The following is a 14,860-nucleotide window of genomic DNA, read 5'->3' on the forward strand; positions in this document are numbered from 1 at the left end:
ATTTTGTTATGTATATTGCTATTCAAATAAAACCAGTGGCCACATCTCAAAATATAAGTAGCAATATTTTGATATGAAATTTCTTTTTTCAAAACTCTCTTTCATTACTAATCAGGAATACCTCACCTGCTACAATACATAGGTTGACTTGAGCTGTATTTCCCCCTTTCTGGTAGATGTAAAGCTGTCCACACTGCTTTATTATTATAAATTAATGGAAGTATTCCATGACGTCTCTGGCAATTTTTTTTCAAATAGGAATAAATGGCAGAGGCAGGGGTCAGAGCATAAGATTATTTCCAAATCATAGCCACAGCAAATGAATGATGCAGAAGAAACACTGTAACAGCTAGCTGTTTCCTAATGCTAGCAGTTGAATTATACACAGAGCTTCAGAGATTTTTGATATAATTTCTCTCCTTCTCTGATAGAATAATTGGATATTTTTAAAAGTAAAACATACAGTTGATATTTTCTGTTAATTTAAATAGCAATTGTAATAAGGATTATATTAATATTTGTCTAAAATAAAAATTTTCAATTTTTCCTCTACAAAGTTACAGAAGAGCTTTATTACCCTGCTAACAGTAATAAATCTTTGATGAAATCCCTTTTTTTGATACAGTGAACTAAACCAGTGATTTACTCTGCAAAAAAAAAGTCTAGCAAGAAAATTAGTTGAGGTCTAGAAGTCTTGTATTAGTCAGCTGTCAGATTCATTAGTAAAAAGTCCATATGAGCTCTGAAGGCTTGGAAATAAAGTACATTGCAATCAAAGACTGAGTGAACTTTGAATAACATCCTAATTCTTTGAGCTTAGAAAGCATCTTCTTTAACCCAGTCTGGCAAAGAAACAGTTTGTAAAAGCTGGGTACCAACTAGCTTGCTAAATTAAAAGTGATCATGAGCAACCTGATTTAATCGAGACTGTTCTCTTGCAGAAATGTGCCTTGCACGTACTTCATCTGAAATTTAAATGTTGTGTGCCTGTTCCAGCCTGCTATTTAATTAGTCTTACAACAGGGAGGGATGAGAAGGCCCCGTTTTCTGTATTTACACTGCTGTGTCACAATCTACACTGCAAACTTGCTTAGTGCTGCTCCGTGTTGTTTCTCCAAGGGCTGAATAGAGCTCTATGAAATGGAAAGCAAGCAGTGAATAGCTAAACCAGACATTAAATCCAGTATGTGTCCCAGACCTCAAATCACCAGAGAAATAATGTAAAATTAAGTCAGGAAAGTGAAAAAAAAATTCAGACTTGAAGGCTGAAGTGCTCAAAAATATACAGAGGTAAGAGACATAATGTTTTGCCTGAGGGTAAGAAGTACTATGATTTATCATCTTGCTAAACTGAAATTGCTGTGAGGGAGATTTACTTATTTAGAAAACTCACTGACAGTTAGAAAACTTTGTAAGATAGACATAGGGGAACTAGACAGGATGAACTACTGAGATTACATTAAGAGAAAAACCACACACTACATAGGGAAGATCCAAATGTCTTGAAAAGGCTTTATTTAAATAAATTTCTGTCAGCAATATGGATCTCACCATAGCTGCATCTATACTTAACTCATGAAAGAATGTATTTCTTTGATTAGTACTGCACAAAGGGAATATGCTCAGGCTCATTTTAATGCTTATATGCATGTATGTGGAAGTGGCTGTCTAAAGAATAAAACAACTCTAACATTTCCTTCATCCTTGTGAGTGCAGGTTGCTTGAGGACTCTGAAAAATCAGGGTCAGAATAGGCACTGCTAACATCTCCAAAACTCAAAGCATGTCTCTGAATTGATCTTCTGGGACTGAGAACTAAATGGACACGAGCAAGAAATCTGAAGCCGTAATTACTTCAACCAAAGAGACATTATCTGGGACACCATGATCTTGCCTGTCTGACTTCTGTCACTTTGACAAAATGACTTTGAGTCACTTTTGGTCTCTGGGGGAAATTATAAAAGCATACAGAAAATTTAAGACCATCATAAAAAAGAAAATGTGAGGAAAGGTGTCTCACATGTTTCTGAACATGAGCCTGAAACCTTTGTTTTTCTGAGCTGGAGAAGGCAGGTCTATGACCAAATGTCCCTGCTGAGACAGTGTGTACAGAGCACACCATGCAAGAGCTTTCCTCTTTTTTACCTTGGGCCTCCACAGGAGTCATGATTATGCCATGGCTGCTGTCTGGGAAGTGCTGGGCTCTCAGTGGTATTTGTAAGGAAGTTTGATTTCCTCCTGGGGACAACCTGATGAGAAATATCCCAGCTTGTTTAGCTGGCACCTTACGGGCTTTAGGAGAAGTATGAACATCAAAGAGGTGCAAATGAACTTAGTGAAAATGTTAATATGTTTGGTCAGAAACCATTAAAAACAGATATGTGGGCAATGCCCAACCCCTGGAGCATTATCTTTCCATAGCTATAAAGCACACAGTAGTAAGAGCAGCACTGGGCCCCTTATCCTTAGTCAAATACAGCACTTGCTAGATGGGCCTGGCAATGTGCTTCAAAGGCAATAGCACAAATCCAGCAACTGCATTCTAGAAATACTTCCAAGAAGTAACATGAAGGAGTTTATGCTTGCTTCTTAGAAGGCTAAGTGGTAAGCATATTCATATTTTTTCATGAAGTACATTTTTAGCAATATGTATTAATTTTACAGAATCTTATCACTATTCTATTAGAATAATACTCAGGTAAAAAGAGTGAAAACTGCATCACTAATACAGAGCCATATCTGTTCAATCATAATGTCCAAAAAAGAAAAGCCTTATATTCTTCAATATTCAATCCCTTGTTTTTATATGTTTCTACACCACTTTTTTCAGTTGCTATTCTTGTCACCAGATCTGTTGCACTCAATCCTGTACAAATAAATATTTAAAAGTCTGTCAATTAAAAAACTTATGATTCAATCTAGTTTTAAATATTTTTAGAAAATTAATCTTTTTATAACACACTTAAAAGTGCAAAAACTAATTTCAAAATTTATATTTGCTTCAAACCCACGTTTTAATTTTTTTCCTTCATCTCTGCTTCCTTGAGTGTCTACAGGGCTTTCTCCCTTCATTTCTTGTGGTTTTGTTTTCTATAAACTACTGATGCACTGTTTCAAAATAAAATGTAGTAACAGGAGTGCACCATGGATCAGGAGTGCTTTATGGATCACAGGTCTGAGCTGACTCAACAGAGGTAAAATTGCAGGCTTCATTTCATGGAGAGAGAAGCAGTATCAAAGATATTGCATTGCAGTCAAAGTAAAAATGTCTGAGTTCCCTGCTGGATGCCTTATATCAAAGCTGCAGACTGTTTCAAATAACTTATTTTTACTGTTCACCTGTTAATAATGTGTACTTCCAAATTCATTAATTTACGATATCCCAGCATATTAAAATTATTTTACTAACTGTAAAGGAGCCTATATATCTTTTGTATTTACTCCAAACTAGCAGGAAAAAATAAGTTTCCAAGGGTTCTATAGACAGTGACAAATAACTTAGAAAGAGGCGACTTTACTAGATTTCTTAAATTATTTTTATTCTTTCCTCAGTACAGATGTCAAAACAAATATAATTGTTCATTTAATTCTGTTTGGAACCATTGATCTTCTGCATATTTTTCCATAGCATTTTTCTAGAAGATATAGATAATTTACGTCTAAATTTCATCTATGAAAATGTAAAAAAACAAATGGCCTAACTATTGTCCATGTGTGTTGGTACAGACCAAGCAGCTCTATGAATTTATAGCTTTTGAATATTTGCCCTTCTGTAGAAAATTAAAGGTAAAAATCTTACATTGAAAAGTAGTGGCCTTGAATGTAAGCTTTAAATGGGGAAGAGTTTTTTCATAAATTCCTAACAGAATCCACCCAGATGAATAATATGAGGAAAATTTTACTGAAAAAGCTTTTTTGAGTCCTCTGTTTTTAAAGACACAGACTGGCAATATGCAAGCAGCTCTGCTTGTCTAGTCATAAGAGCACAGAAGAGTTATGTTAGAGAGACAGAAAGCTGCTGCTTCTTGTTCAAGGACCCAGTGCATCACACCCGCCCCAATTGCCTGGATAATGCAACATTTTGCAGCTGAAAAGAGCTGGTGAACATTGTACTGCAAACTGCCATTCTCATCCCATGAATGGCAAGACCACTTGGCTGTCACGTTAAAAAGTTGAAAAAGACCAATATCTGCTGAGAGCTGCAGGCAAGCTTTCCCTGAAAACTACATGAACATTGGCATAACTGGACCCAGGTTCTCTCTCCCTCCATGGCAGAAATGACACTGGGTGAACTTCATTTATCTATCTATCTATCTATCTATCCATCTATCTATCTATCTATCTATCTATCTATCTATCTATCTATCTATCTATCTATCTATCTATCTATCTATCTATCTCTGTTGGAGGCACAGACTACCTGTACTGCAATTCTGCCAAAAGACTGATCATGCAGTTTCTCTTCCAACCATGTGGCTACAAAGGTTAGACACAATTAACTTCTTTCATTGAATAGTCTAGTTGAAGCAATCATTGAAACACTTTTGAAATAGCTTTAAAAACCAAACAGCCCATACAATTGAAAATGGATTCTTAGTGTCTGTTATCTTTTGTACACTTTTTAATATTTTTACCAGAATAAAGACTTTCAAAACCATTACTGGCTTCCATCCCTGTGAAGGAGCTTGCAAAGACTGCATTGACATGCTTTTTCTTCCAGAAAAAATACTGCATTTAACTGTTAATAGCTGCAGTCACAGTGGAAGGGTCATAAAACCTGAAATACTAAAATTACAATTTAATGATAAACTAAGGAACAAATACTCATCAGGAATCAGTTTTAAAACCTACAAATTAAATTCTCTAAAGTCTTTTTTTACTGAATGAAGTAGAACTAGAAAGTAAATTTGAAATTAATCTTTATACCTAACAGTGGAAGGGGCACAAAAAGCATTAAGAACCTTTGGAAAGAAATAAGGGTTCAGCTGAATAAATACATTACTTAAAGCCATGCATTGCACTCTGTTTCTTGAATTTTTAAGAGCTCTGCAAAATTACATACCAGCTGAATTTTTCCACAACAAATTTTTCTTTCTTGGATGATTGGTTTTCATCTTCTTACTTAATCAGCTCTATTCCTTCTACTATCTTTTAGAATTTACTTTTTTTTTTCTAACAGAATATCAGCTCTATTCCTTCCAAATATATAGCAAAACTTTGTGACTTGCACATGCTTTTTATTTCCCATCTCTGCCCTCTCTGTCCACCCACATAGACAATTTCTTTGTCCACTCTCTCACCCTTTCAAATGACAGATACTGCAGTGCTTTTCTCCAGCCCTGGCAATTAACCCAATAACCCCTTCCAGGACACTAGAGAAAAGGTAAGTTTCATAGCCTTTCTATTTGGTTGTCTCATCTTCCTCTACATATCAGTAAAAAGTTACACTCTCTTTTACACAATTGTCTATAATTCATCCTTACTTCCTAGTACCTTGGCACTTGTTCCTTATCACATTTATCATCTCTCATTCAAGACTGAAAGATCAACTCCTGATCATCAAGCTTGCCCCTCATGCACTTGATGTATTTTTAGCAAGGACCTCATGTTTTGTCCTCATTGTCTTGAATGCTTGAAAATAGCTCTCCAGAGACATTCACAAAGATACCTTATTTTCTCTCCCCAAATCTCCCCTTAGTATTCATTCTCTGTTGTCAAGATGTCTCCAGCACTGTGTTGTACCTATGTTCTGTGGAACATCTCTTTGTTCTTCTGTGCTTCCCTCTCTGGACTCATATGTTATTTCATAATTTAGACTCTGTGTGCTTGGAACAGAAGTTGTATTTTTCTACTGTATTTCAGCAGTGAAATCCTGCTCTGTCACTACATTTGCTCTGTACTCTCATGGTAAAACAAAACTATTGTGACTATCAGAATTAATGCTTGGGATTGACATTTTAAAAAATATAAAGGGATAAAATTTAGGGCAGTCTAAATCAGATTGCCTTTAATAACAAGTATCGATGATCAAAGATTATAGATAAGGAGCCTTTATTTTTTGCCCTGAGATTATCAAGGAGATGGAATAAGAAAAAAAGTTAGTGAACTCTACATAATAAATACCCAACATCAAAGCTGGAGCCACTATTTTTTTGTTAACATGTACTGCAAAGAACACAATTATGATTTCCCTACATATCAAGTATATGCCAAAGTTTAGTTTTACAAAGTTTAATTAAGGCTAAATCTAATGCTGCAACTGGCAAAAAAAATTAACTGATTTAATATACACCAGGGCTCCAAAAGCTAACGCCTTTTATTGTGCCAAGGTACTCTGTGAAATAGGCATGGGATGAATTAGTGATGAATGTCTGTGCTCACAGTCATTTCAACCCACCCATGATCTCAGCAGATTGAAGACCTCAGTGGGACTACTACCATTACTCCTGAAGTATATAAACACAGTAACATCAAGAGGTATGAGGTATCCTTAATAGGGTGATTTTTTTGATGATGGAATGATTGTGAGCAGCCCCTGCATTTCACAGTGCCCAGAGGAAAGGTGGCTGCTGTCCAACTACAGATGCACCTCTGAAGTAAAAAACATCTTGAAAATTCCCATCTGCAATATATCTTTCCTTGATGCCCAAGATCTCAAGAGCTACATTATAATTTACTACTATTCTATCAAGGGAGAATTGGCCACGTTTGTTCTGCTGGGCATCTCAAATACCTATTGATATGTTTAATTGATATGTTTGGTTACTTTTAATATTTGTGGTGTGTCTGAAAACATTCTTTTTTGGAAGCTGAAGTCATTACCTTATCTTATAAATTTCCAAGTATCTGTTATTTTAAAAATTGCCAGAGAAATGAGCAGAAGGCACTGAATTTTCAAAAACTGATCCTGCCTTTGGGCTTGTCCACTGAACACACAAGTCATAATATTTCAATATGCTAATGAGACACAGCTACGTGTGTATATAAATGTGTATACATATCTATACCTGCCCATATCCAGGAATGAATCTAGCTTTTCTGTTTCATTCTTACCCTAGAAAAATGCTCAGACAATGCTAAAACATGAGCACTGACTCTACCATAGTAAAGGAGGTGAATATTAACTTTTCTGTTCATTCCCAGCTTGAATACTAAAATGGTCAAAATGGGCAAAGTGGGGAAATAATATTAGAGACTGATTTCCATGAAGGGAGCCAAACTCTAACACAAACAAAAGTCACTACACAACAATCACCTAATAACATCTTGTTTCTTTATAGAGATCCCTGACTTATGTCACTTCTTCCTGAAGGCAGAGAACAGCTAGCAACCAGAAGAACAAGCTGGCACAGGAAACAAGAAGCTTTTCCTCAAAAAGGATGTTACTTTCTATGGGGGACAGCATATTGGCTAAAGACCAGCTTGAGTGAAATCTAGAAACCTGAAACAGAGTCATGCTGTTGAAAGGCAAGACTTTCAGATCCATTAGACTGGGAAATTAGTGGGAAATGGAAGAGAAAAAGGTCCTCAAATAATCCTTTCACACACCACCATACTACAGGCCCCAGAACACATATGCCAAGGCACTCTTAAAGACAGCTGGTTCTAAACAACTCTTTTTGCTAAAATCTAAAATGCATGAATATCAGTGAAAGGAATGATGGCACAATACTTAAAGGCAGTAGTATGGCTGTTAGTTCATATACACTAGGCATCTTGATTCTCTCTTTGAATCCCCTTTGTTTTGAGTATGTTATGTATGTCAGTATCTACAAACATGCACATGTGTAAGTTTGTAGCAAGGAAAGAAAATGGATTTCCATGGATTGCTCTGCGCTTACCCTAATGTGTATGACCACAATATAACAGGCATGTTATTTTGAGGTAGTGCAGAATTGTCAGGCTAAAAGAAAAAGTATTTTTTTCTGAGATTTTCTGCCATTCTTGTGTGAAAGAGAATGGGTTAAAAAATATTCATCAAATTTGAAACTCATTTATTCTAATGAGGAAAAGAGGAATGTTGTATTTCTCTCAATGGGACATACATGGATTTTGCAATACAAAAAGTCAGACAGTTACATTGTTTTAAGGATTTGTGGCAAAATGTATAATTCTACAATATTATCTGATAAAGACAGAGCCAGTTGGGCTGCAATGTTTCTGGATACAACACAGCAGCTGAAGTGCGTGACCCTTCCACAATACAGCAACCCTTGCCAATTATTCACATGGAATAAAAAAAGAAAAAGGAAGAATCTGCTTTATCCACATAGATTGTCAATCAGTATGCACCACAAAGAGGACTGAAACAAAAAAATCCAGATTTTCTTCTTTAGTATGGCCGTAAATATAAGTAAAGATAATTTTGATATTGCTGAGTTTTCACTCAACAAAACATTTTTCCATTAAATAATAATTCAAGTAGGAAATCTAATAAAGAAGCTTACAATTTCTACTGTTTATTACAGTCAAACCCAAACTTTAGTCTAAACTAATTTAAAAAATAATATGCTGCAGTTGTATGCATATTAATGAGTCAAGTTTATGTGCTGCCTCATTTGGTATGCAGAACAAGTTCATTGAAGCTGAGAATGAAACTTGATTAAATATGAAAGCATGATGACTGAAAGCAAAAACAAACAAAAATAAGAGCTGCAGAGAGCATAGGCAATATGCAAGCAAAGGGAATAAATAGGGAAGACAAGTAGGGTGCTGGTACAGGAAAAAGAATAGATCTACATAAACAGAAATATATTTTACCTGTCTTCCTCTTTCCCTTCCTCAGCTTGGTCTTCTTGAGCTTTTTCATCATGCCCTGATTCTTTGATCTCCTCCTTATCACAGTTCTCTGTCACCTCTTGCCCTTCCCCTCTTTCATTAATTTCTTGCTCTTTTCCTTTTTCCTCCTCCTTCTCTTTTTCTTCCTCCTCAGGAAATACTTCATCTTGTTCATCCCCTTCCAGCCCTCCCTCTTTTTTCCCCTCTATATCCCTTGTTCTTCTGAAGTCAACAAAATTGAAAAAGGCATGCAAAAAGGAAAAAGAAAAGAATAAATTAAAGTCAGGAGAAGAGCATGCATGAAGAAAGGAAATGCAAAAGAAATTAAATAAAAACTAAAGGATAGAAGCAGACATAATGTAAGTCATGCTTGCTAGGAGCCCAGCCTACACTGGAGAGCTTTGGAGCATTTTCTTAGTAAGTCCCTATTCAAATAAAACTTGCATGGCAATACCTCACATTTAGAAAGAAATGTATGACCGAAACAATGCGGACTTAACAATGTTCATATGAGCAGATGCTTAAATTTGCAAATACTTTCTTTTAAGAGGACAATTTTCTGAGAATTACTATAGGTGATGGAGGTGGTTTACACCTAGAAAAATTATCTTTCATTTGTGCACCAAATGAAACCCAAAGCTCCTCTGAGCGCACACAGGGTGCAGGCAAAAAAAAATGCTGTGTTTTAGTCACAGATACACAATGTACATCTTGTTGAAGAGCAGCTCAATGATTGTACACCTACAGTTAAGTTGGACTAGTGTAAGTATTAAATAAATTGAATTGGTCTCTCTAAGTAAATAATTAAATAATACATCTATAAAAGTTCAGCGTTCTATTTAAAAGAAGAATAAGATGCCTCTGCTGGCACAAAATTTTTGAGTTAAACTGTCTTTTCAGTCATATTAAGTATATTTTACAAAATGGTTTTCAGAAAGCGTGTCTAATGCTTCCTGACAGCATATGTTTGTTATTTCAGTGTATGTTAGATAATCCAAGACAACAAAACTTCGCTAAAAACAAATTCCATGAAGACTTGAAGAAGCATTGGATAAAAAAGACATTTGAGCCAGTATTTTGCAAAATCCCTGCAAATGTCATTCTAGGCGAAATGCTAAAGTCAAAGACAATATTGATAAGTGTTCCATTACTAAAGTTACACAGCTATGGCTGCCACTGCAGCTGATGGTGCTCACCTTATTTTCTTGCTGCCCCTGGGGCGCTCTGACTGCACAGACATGTAGCTGGTGCTGCTGAAGCGGGACGCGCTGCTGGTGCGGGACACGGCCGAGACGTCGCTGACATCGCTGTCCGAGGACTTGTTGGAAACGTTGTCCGAGCCTCGGTGAGGATCCCGCCCCGACCGATACTGCAGGAGCAAAGGGACAGAGAGATGGTGTTGTTGTGACATGCCACCACAGAGCAGCTGTGGACCTGGTCCCTCCTGCTATCTAAACTGCCTGAACTTTTAAAGGAAGTTTTTCCCTGATACAGAACAGAAGTTATGTCTTGGTATCTACTAATTTTAGTCTGCTTTGCTACCCCGGTCCTCAGTTTCAACTTGTACAAAATTTCCAGCATGTCCAAAAGTTTCACAAAGCTTAGAAAAGACATCTAAACCCTCAAAGAATATTCTTACCACAACTGCTTCACCAGTGCAGAAAGGAAAGCAGAGAGATTAGTGACTTGCCTATGATTACTGAGCTCATGAAAGATTAAACAGGAGAGAGAATGTGCTGCATGCTATCTGTAAAGTACAAGTCTCTTTTGGGGCCTAGCCTGTTTACAAGAACTTCTAACTGACAAATATAAATTTTTTTCTTTTCCAAGTAAATAGATAGATAAGTTTATCAAATCAAAAGACAAAGTGATGCTGCAGCTGTGCAAACAAACCCTCACTTTGCTGAACTACTGGACTGAGAAGTCTGAAAGGATGGGAGTGTACTAGAGGTGATTCGTAGAGAAAATGTACACTTGCCTGAGGAACTAAAAGATTGCAAAGGTATTAGAGCTGGTTAACAGTAATATCAAACATAGAACTGGCAGGTGACTGGTGATCACCAGTCAGCCCATACAATATAAACAGTATCCTGCAGCAGTATTCAGGTTAGATCTGAATAAAATATGATAGACATTTGTTTTTGTTACACATTACACTAAATTAATGTTAAGTCTGTGCCACTCTGCATGGCACTATATATAAATATAGTAAATACCAGAAAGATATTCTTCCTTCTCTTTATATACAGGCATGCCTGTGTATGCAGAAATCTGATGGGCTGCTACTGGTAACCTTTTCAGGAAAATAGTACTTCAAGATGAATTGTCAATGATCACCAGGTGATTCTTTGGAAATAAGACAGCACAGAGCAGTACAGATGAAGAGCAGCACAGACAGGACTGAAAGAAAACAATAGGAAAAAATAATCTACCCAACACACCAGTGGCTTGTTAAACTCTTGGGAATAGCAACATAGTACTCAGCCACATGTAGAAAAGAAATCATAATGTAAAATGGCAGAACTGTGTAGTACTGTGGAAGAGAAGGGTGTCCAGGTTTAGCTCTTAAATTGGTCTCTTTTTTATAGATTTAGAAGAACTGTCTTTTGTGAACTACGCAGATAATTTGTTTTTGTTCTCTTGCAAGGAATGTTACCCTGGGAAATAGTGTGAAAGACTGTGCAATATCTAAATAGGATTTCAGATATATTTGAATAGGATTTCAAAATATCATTTCAGTGCCTTTCTCAGAAATTACTTTTACCTGTAGAAATAGTAAGTTATTTTGCTCATTTTAAGACAGGGAGATGAACAAGACAAAAATGCTCATGCAAGTTAGACTGTACGTCTGCTGCAGAGAGTGACCAATCATAGCCCTAACTCCACACTTACAAAAATGGTTGCACATTCTATGCCAATCTTTATCATTTTTCCTGATCTGTACTAATTTACCATACTTGTGTTCATTAACAACCACTCAAGTCCCACACAGCCTTTAAATGTAAAAGTGAACTTAGCCACCCATAAACTCAGAGTACCTCTGTGATTATAACATTCAAAAGTTTTAATATTTACTGACTGCTTCTATTGATGCCATTCATGTTTTTGCTTGATGAAGAAGACAGTACATATTATTACCTATATATTCTATTGGAAATGTAAAAGCAATGATTAAACAGCTGTCCTGATCATCAGAGATAATGGAACATTATACCAGAATAAAAGGAGTATCCTTTTAAAGGAGCAACTATTTAGCTACTACCTATTATTACTTACATATTTTATTGGAAATGTAAAAGCAATGATTAAACAGCTGTCCTGATCATTGGAGATAATGGAACATTATAACAGAATAAAAGGAGTATCCTTTTAAAGGAACAACTACTTTAGAGAAATAAAAAATAATATACCTAGAGAAATGGTCATGTATTGAGTCCTGTCTCCCCACCTAACCTTCCCAAGGATGATTCTTCATTTAAGACAAGGTTATGAATGTGGTTTCTGCTGATTTAGCCTAAAGCTACCAAGGCTGGGAAGCGCAGCCGGGTGTGCTGTGCAACCACCACACGCCATGGAAAAGGCAATGCAGAGCTGCCCTCAGGCCTGCAGCACTGTCTGAGCCCTGGGCAGATGTCACTGCTGTGCCAGGCCCTGTGCTGCCATGGCCACGCTGCCACTGGCTCCCACCAAGCCAAGGGACAGCAGGACATGGATGCCGGTGTGAGCAGGGCTCCTGCTTTGGAGTGGCTCTGCTTGGGGGAAACACAGCACCACGAGTAAGCCATTGATGGAATTGTTAATCCTATCGCAGTTGGGGGACAGACAATTAGGTGTGGTGACTCATAGAATAACAGGACCTGCAGATCCTACACTGAGCTTGTCCAGCAGCCCATGGAAATGAGCCCTTCTAAATTAAACGCGAAGTCACAAACAGAATCAGCACTGCACAAAGTTGTTCGAGAGTCATTCTGCAGTACACAAAGTGTCAAAAATATGTGGTTTTGACTTTCTGTTTCATTTCTACACCTAGAGAATGTCAGTTTTTAAACTACTACATAGCAATGTGATGTAGATAACAAATCAGACATTTCCATAAATAAAAAAACTCTTATTGTGTTGGTTTGGGTTTTATTTTTTTTTTAGTCATGCAATAGTAATAATCTAGTGATATAGAATGAAGACTGAGAATTGTTTTGGCAAGAAAAGCAACCTAAAAGTAAATAATTTTACAAATATAATGTGGAAAAGGTCATCAAATCATTACCTTGCCTCTTTTTTCTCAGTTGTATATAAAGATATTTCCTATTAAATGCTTTTTTTTGAGACAGATGTCACTGAAACATTATTTGACTGTTACAGCTTCAGGATGTTTTAAGATTAAAACTGGGAAAGTTAATTGATCCTTTCCTTAAACTGGAATGTCTCAATATACAATATTTTTTAAAGGTTTTGTTTATACCTTGTCTGAATTACAGTGTCTTGTACCTTGTCTGAGTTAGAGCTACTGGTTCTAATATATACAAAAATGCTGCCCACCAAGAAAATGTAAATTAAATGTAAATGAAATTAAATTGTCTTTCTTGCTGGACAAAGTTCAGGTACCTCATATTCACTCATTAACTGCTCCTGATTACCCTTTATTCTGCTGCTGAGGTGTACTTTTAACCTTATATCTGACTTAATTTTGTTTAGGAAACTGATTACAGTAGGGTATTGCACATTAGTGTTTCTGTTACTCCAGCACAGAAGACCAAAGGAGCCATATTGCTTGTCGGAGAGAAGCTATGCTGCCACTTCAGTTTCGAATTTGTTTCTTAAATTGCAGTTCTATACAAGCCAGCTTTTGAAGTGCTCCTTTGCTGACTGCCTCAAGAGTAAAATTGCACTTTCACTGTGCAAATATTGATTTTTTCAAAAGCATTTGGTCCTCGTGTCATATACTTCAACTGTAAAATGCAATCATTTCTTTCAGTTTTGTGCTACTGCTTTTTCAGTTTTTGTGTGGTTAAAGTTGCCCCAAGGCATCACATCATATATTTCACATGCAAATTTCTTTCTTCCTCCAAATTTCACTTTCCTTTTTTCCTAAATGTCACCCAGTGTATGACAAGATCAACTAGCGGACTGAAAAAGTAATTTTTAACCAAGTGCTAGCCCCCCATTATATCTGAAAAACAGATACCATTTTCCATCCCTCTCCACTGCTGTTCCTGTGTCTTGTGCTGTAGGATTTGCACAATCTGACTGCACATTGACAGGGGACTGCAGTGCCCATGGCTGGGTCAGCATGGCCACTGATTCTGATCACCCAGCAACTACCCTCTGTGCTCCAGCATCCCTCAGCAGAAAACATGAGTGCAAGCACACTAATGAGCATCACACCTCCCCTGGGTTGAACAATCAGATTATCAGGGTGAGGTGACATGTACCTGCACACTATAAAGATTAGCTAAAATGTTTCTTTCAGATTCTTTTTTTTGTTTGTTTTTTAAATGCCAGCCATGACAGTAGGAAAATTATCTCCTGACTTTCTCAAGGCTGGAAATAGTGTTGGAATATGGCTAAATTTTCATTTCCACCCCAATAAAGACTCGTATAATAAAGGTAATATTCTGGACTTTATGACCCAGTAAGCGGTCAACCCAACCTCTTCAAGCTGCTTCAAAAATGGGAAGTCTGCTGAAAGCAGAGGGATTGATTAAAAGCTGCTTTTGAAATTTTAATAGTAAGATGGTTTTGTCCTATTTTGCAGTGTTGAAGAATGAGAAAAATTTCATTATTACAGATTCTATTAAACAAGTATTCCAAAGTTTCTAAAAGCATTTTTATATGTGTTAGCAGAATAATCAGCTAGGGAGCCTAACAAAAGGACAGTTAGGTGTTAGTACCTATGCCTTTTAACTTCAAGAGGTTACTGTCCTTTAGTGAAAAATTCATTATTTTTAAAGCTGAAAAACAAATACCTACTCTGCTTCCTAATACAACAACCTCTGCAAACATTTTGACCTCCTGGTGAACTACCAGTAAATAGCTGACAGGACACATAGAGCAGCATCTTCTCTGTCATTGATGCTCTTTTTTCT

The 14,860-nt window shown here is 36.6% G+C and overlaps 1 protein-coding gene across 49 annotated transcripts in view; it reads right to left on the reverse strand.

The window, feature by feature from the left end:
* Positions 1-14,860, reverse strand: part of RIMS2 (regulating synaptic membrane exocytosis 2) — a 457,129-nt gene that overhangs the window by 58,575 nt on the left and 383,694 nt on the right. For 40 of the 49 annotated variants that reach the window (XM_074553869.1, XM_074553702.1, XM_074553753.1 and 37 more), the window contains one exon: positions 9,974-10,146. The exons of the other annotated variants lie outside the window; for them this stretch is intronic. In XM_074553869.1, the coding sequence (XP_074409970.1) occupies positions 9,974-10,146 (173 nt within the window). The remainder of the gene's footprint in view (positions 1-9,973; positions 10,147-14,860) is intronic. 49 annotated transcript variants of the gene reach the window in all.

Source organism: Zonotrichia albicollis, chromosome 1, assembly GCF_047830755.1.
Source record: "Zonotrichia albicollis isolate bZonAlb1 chromosome 1, bZonAlb1.hap1, whole genome shotgun sequence".
Lineage (NCBI taxonomy): Eukaryota > Metazoa > Chordata > Aves > Passeriformes > Passerellidae > Zonotrichia > Zonotrichia albicollis.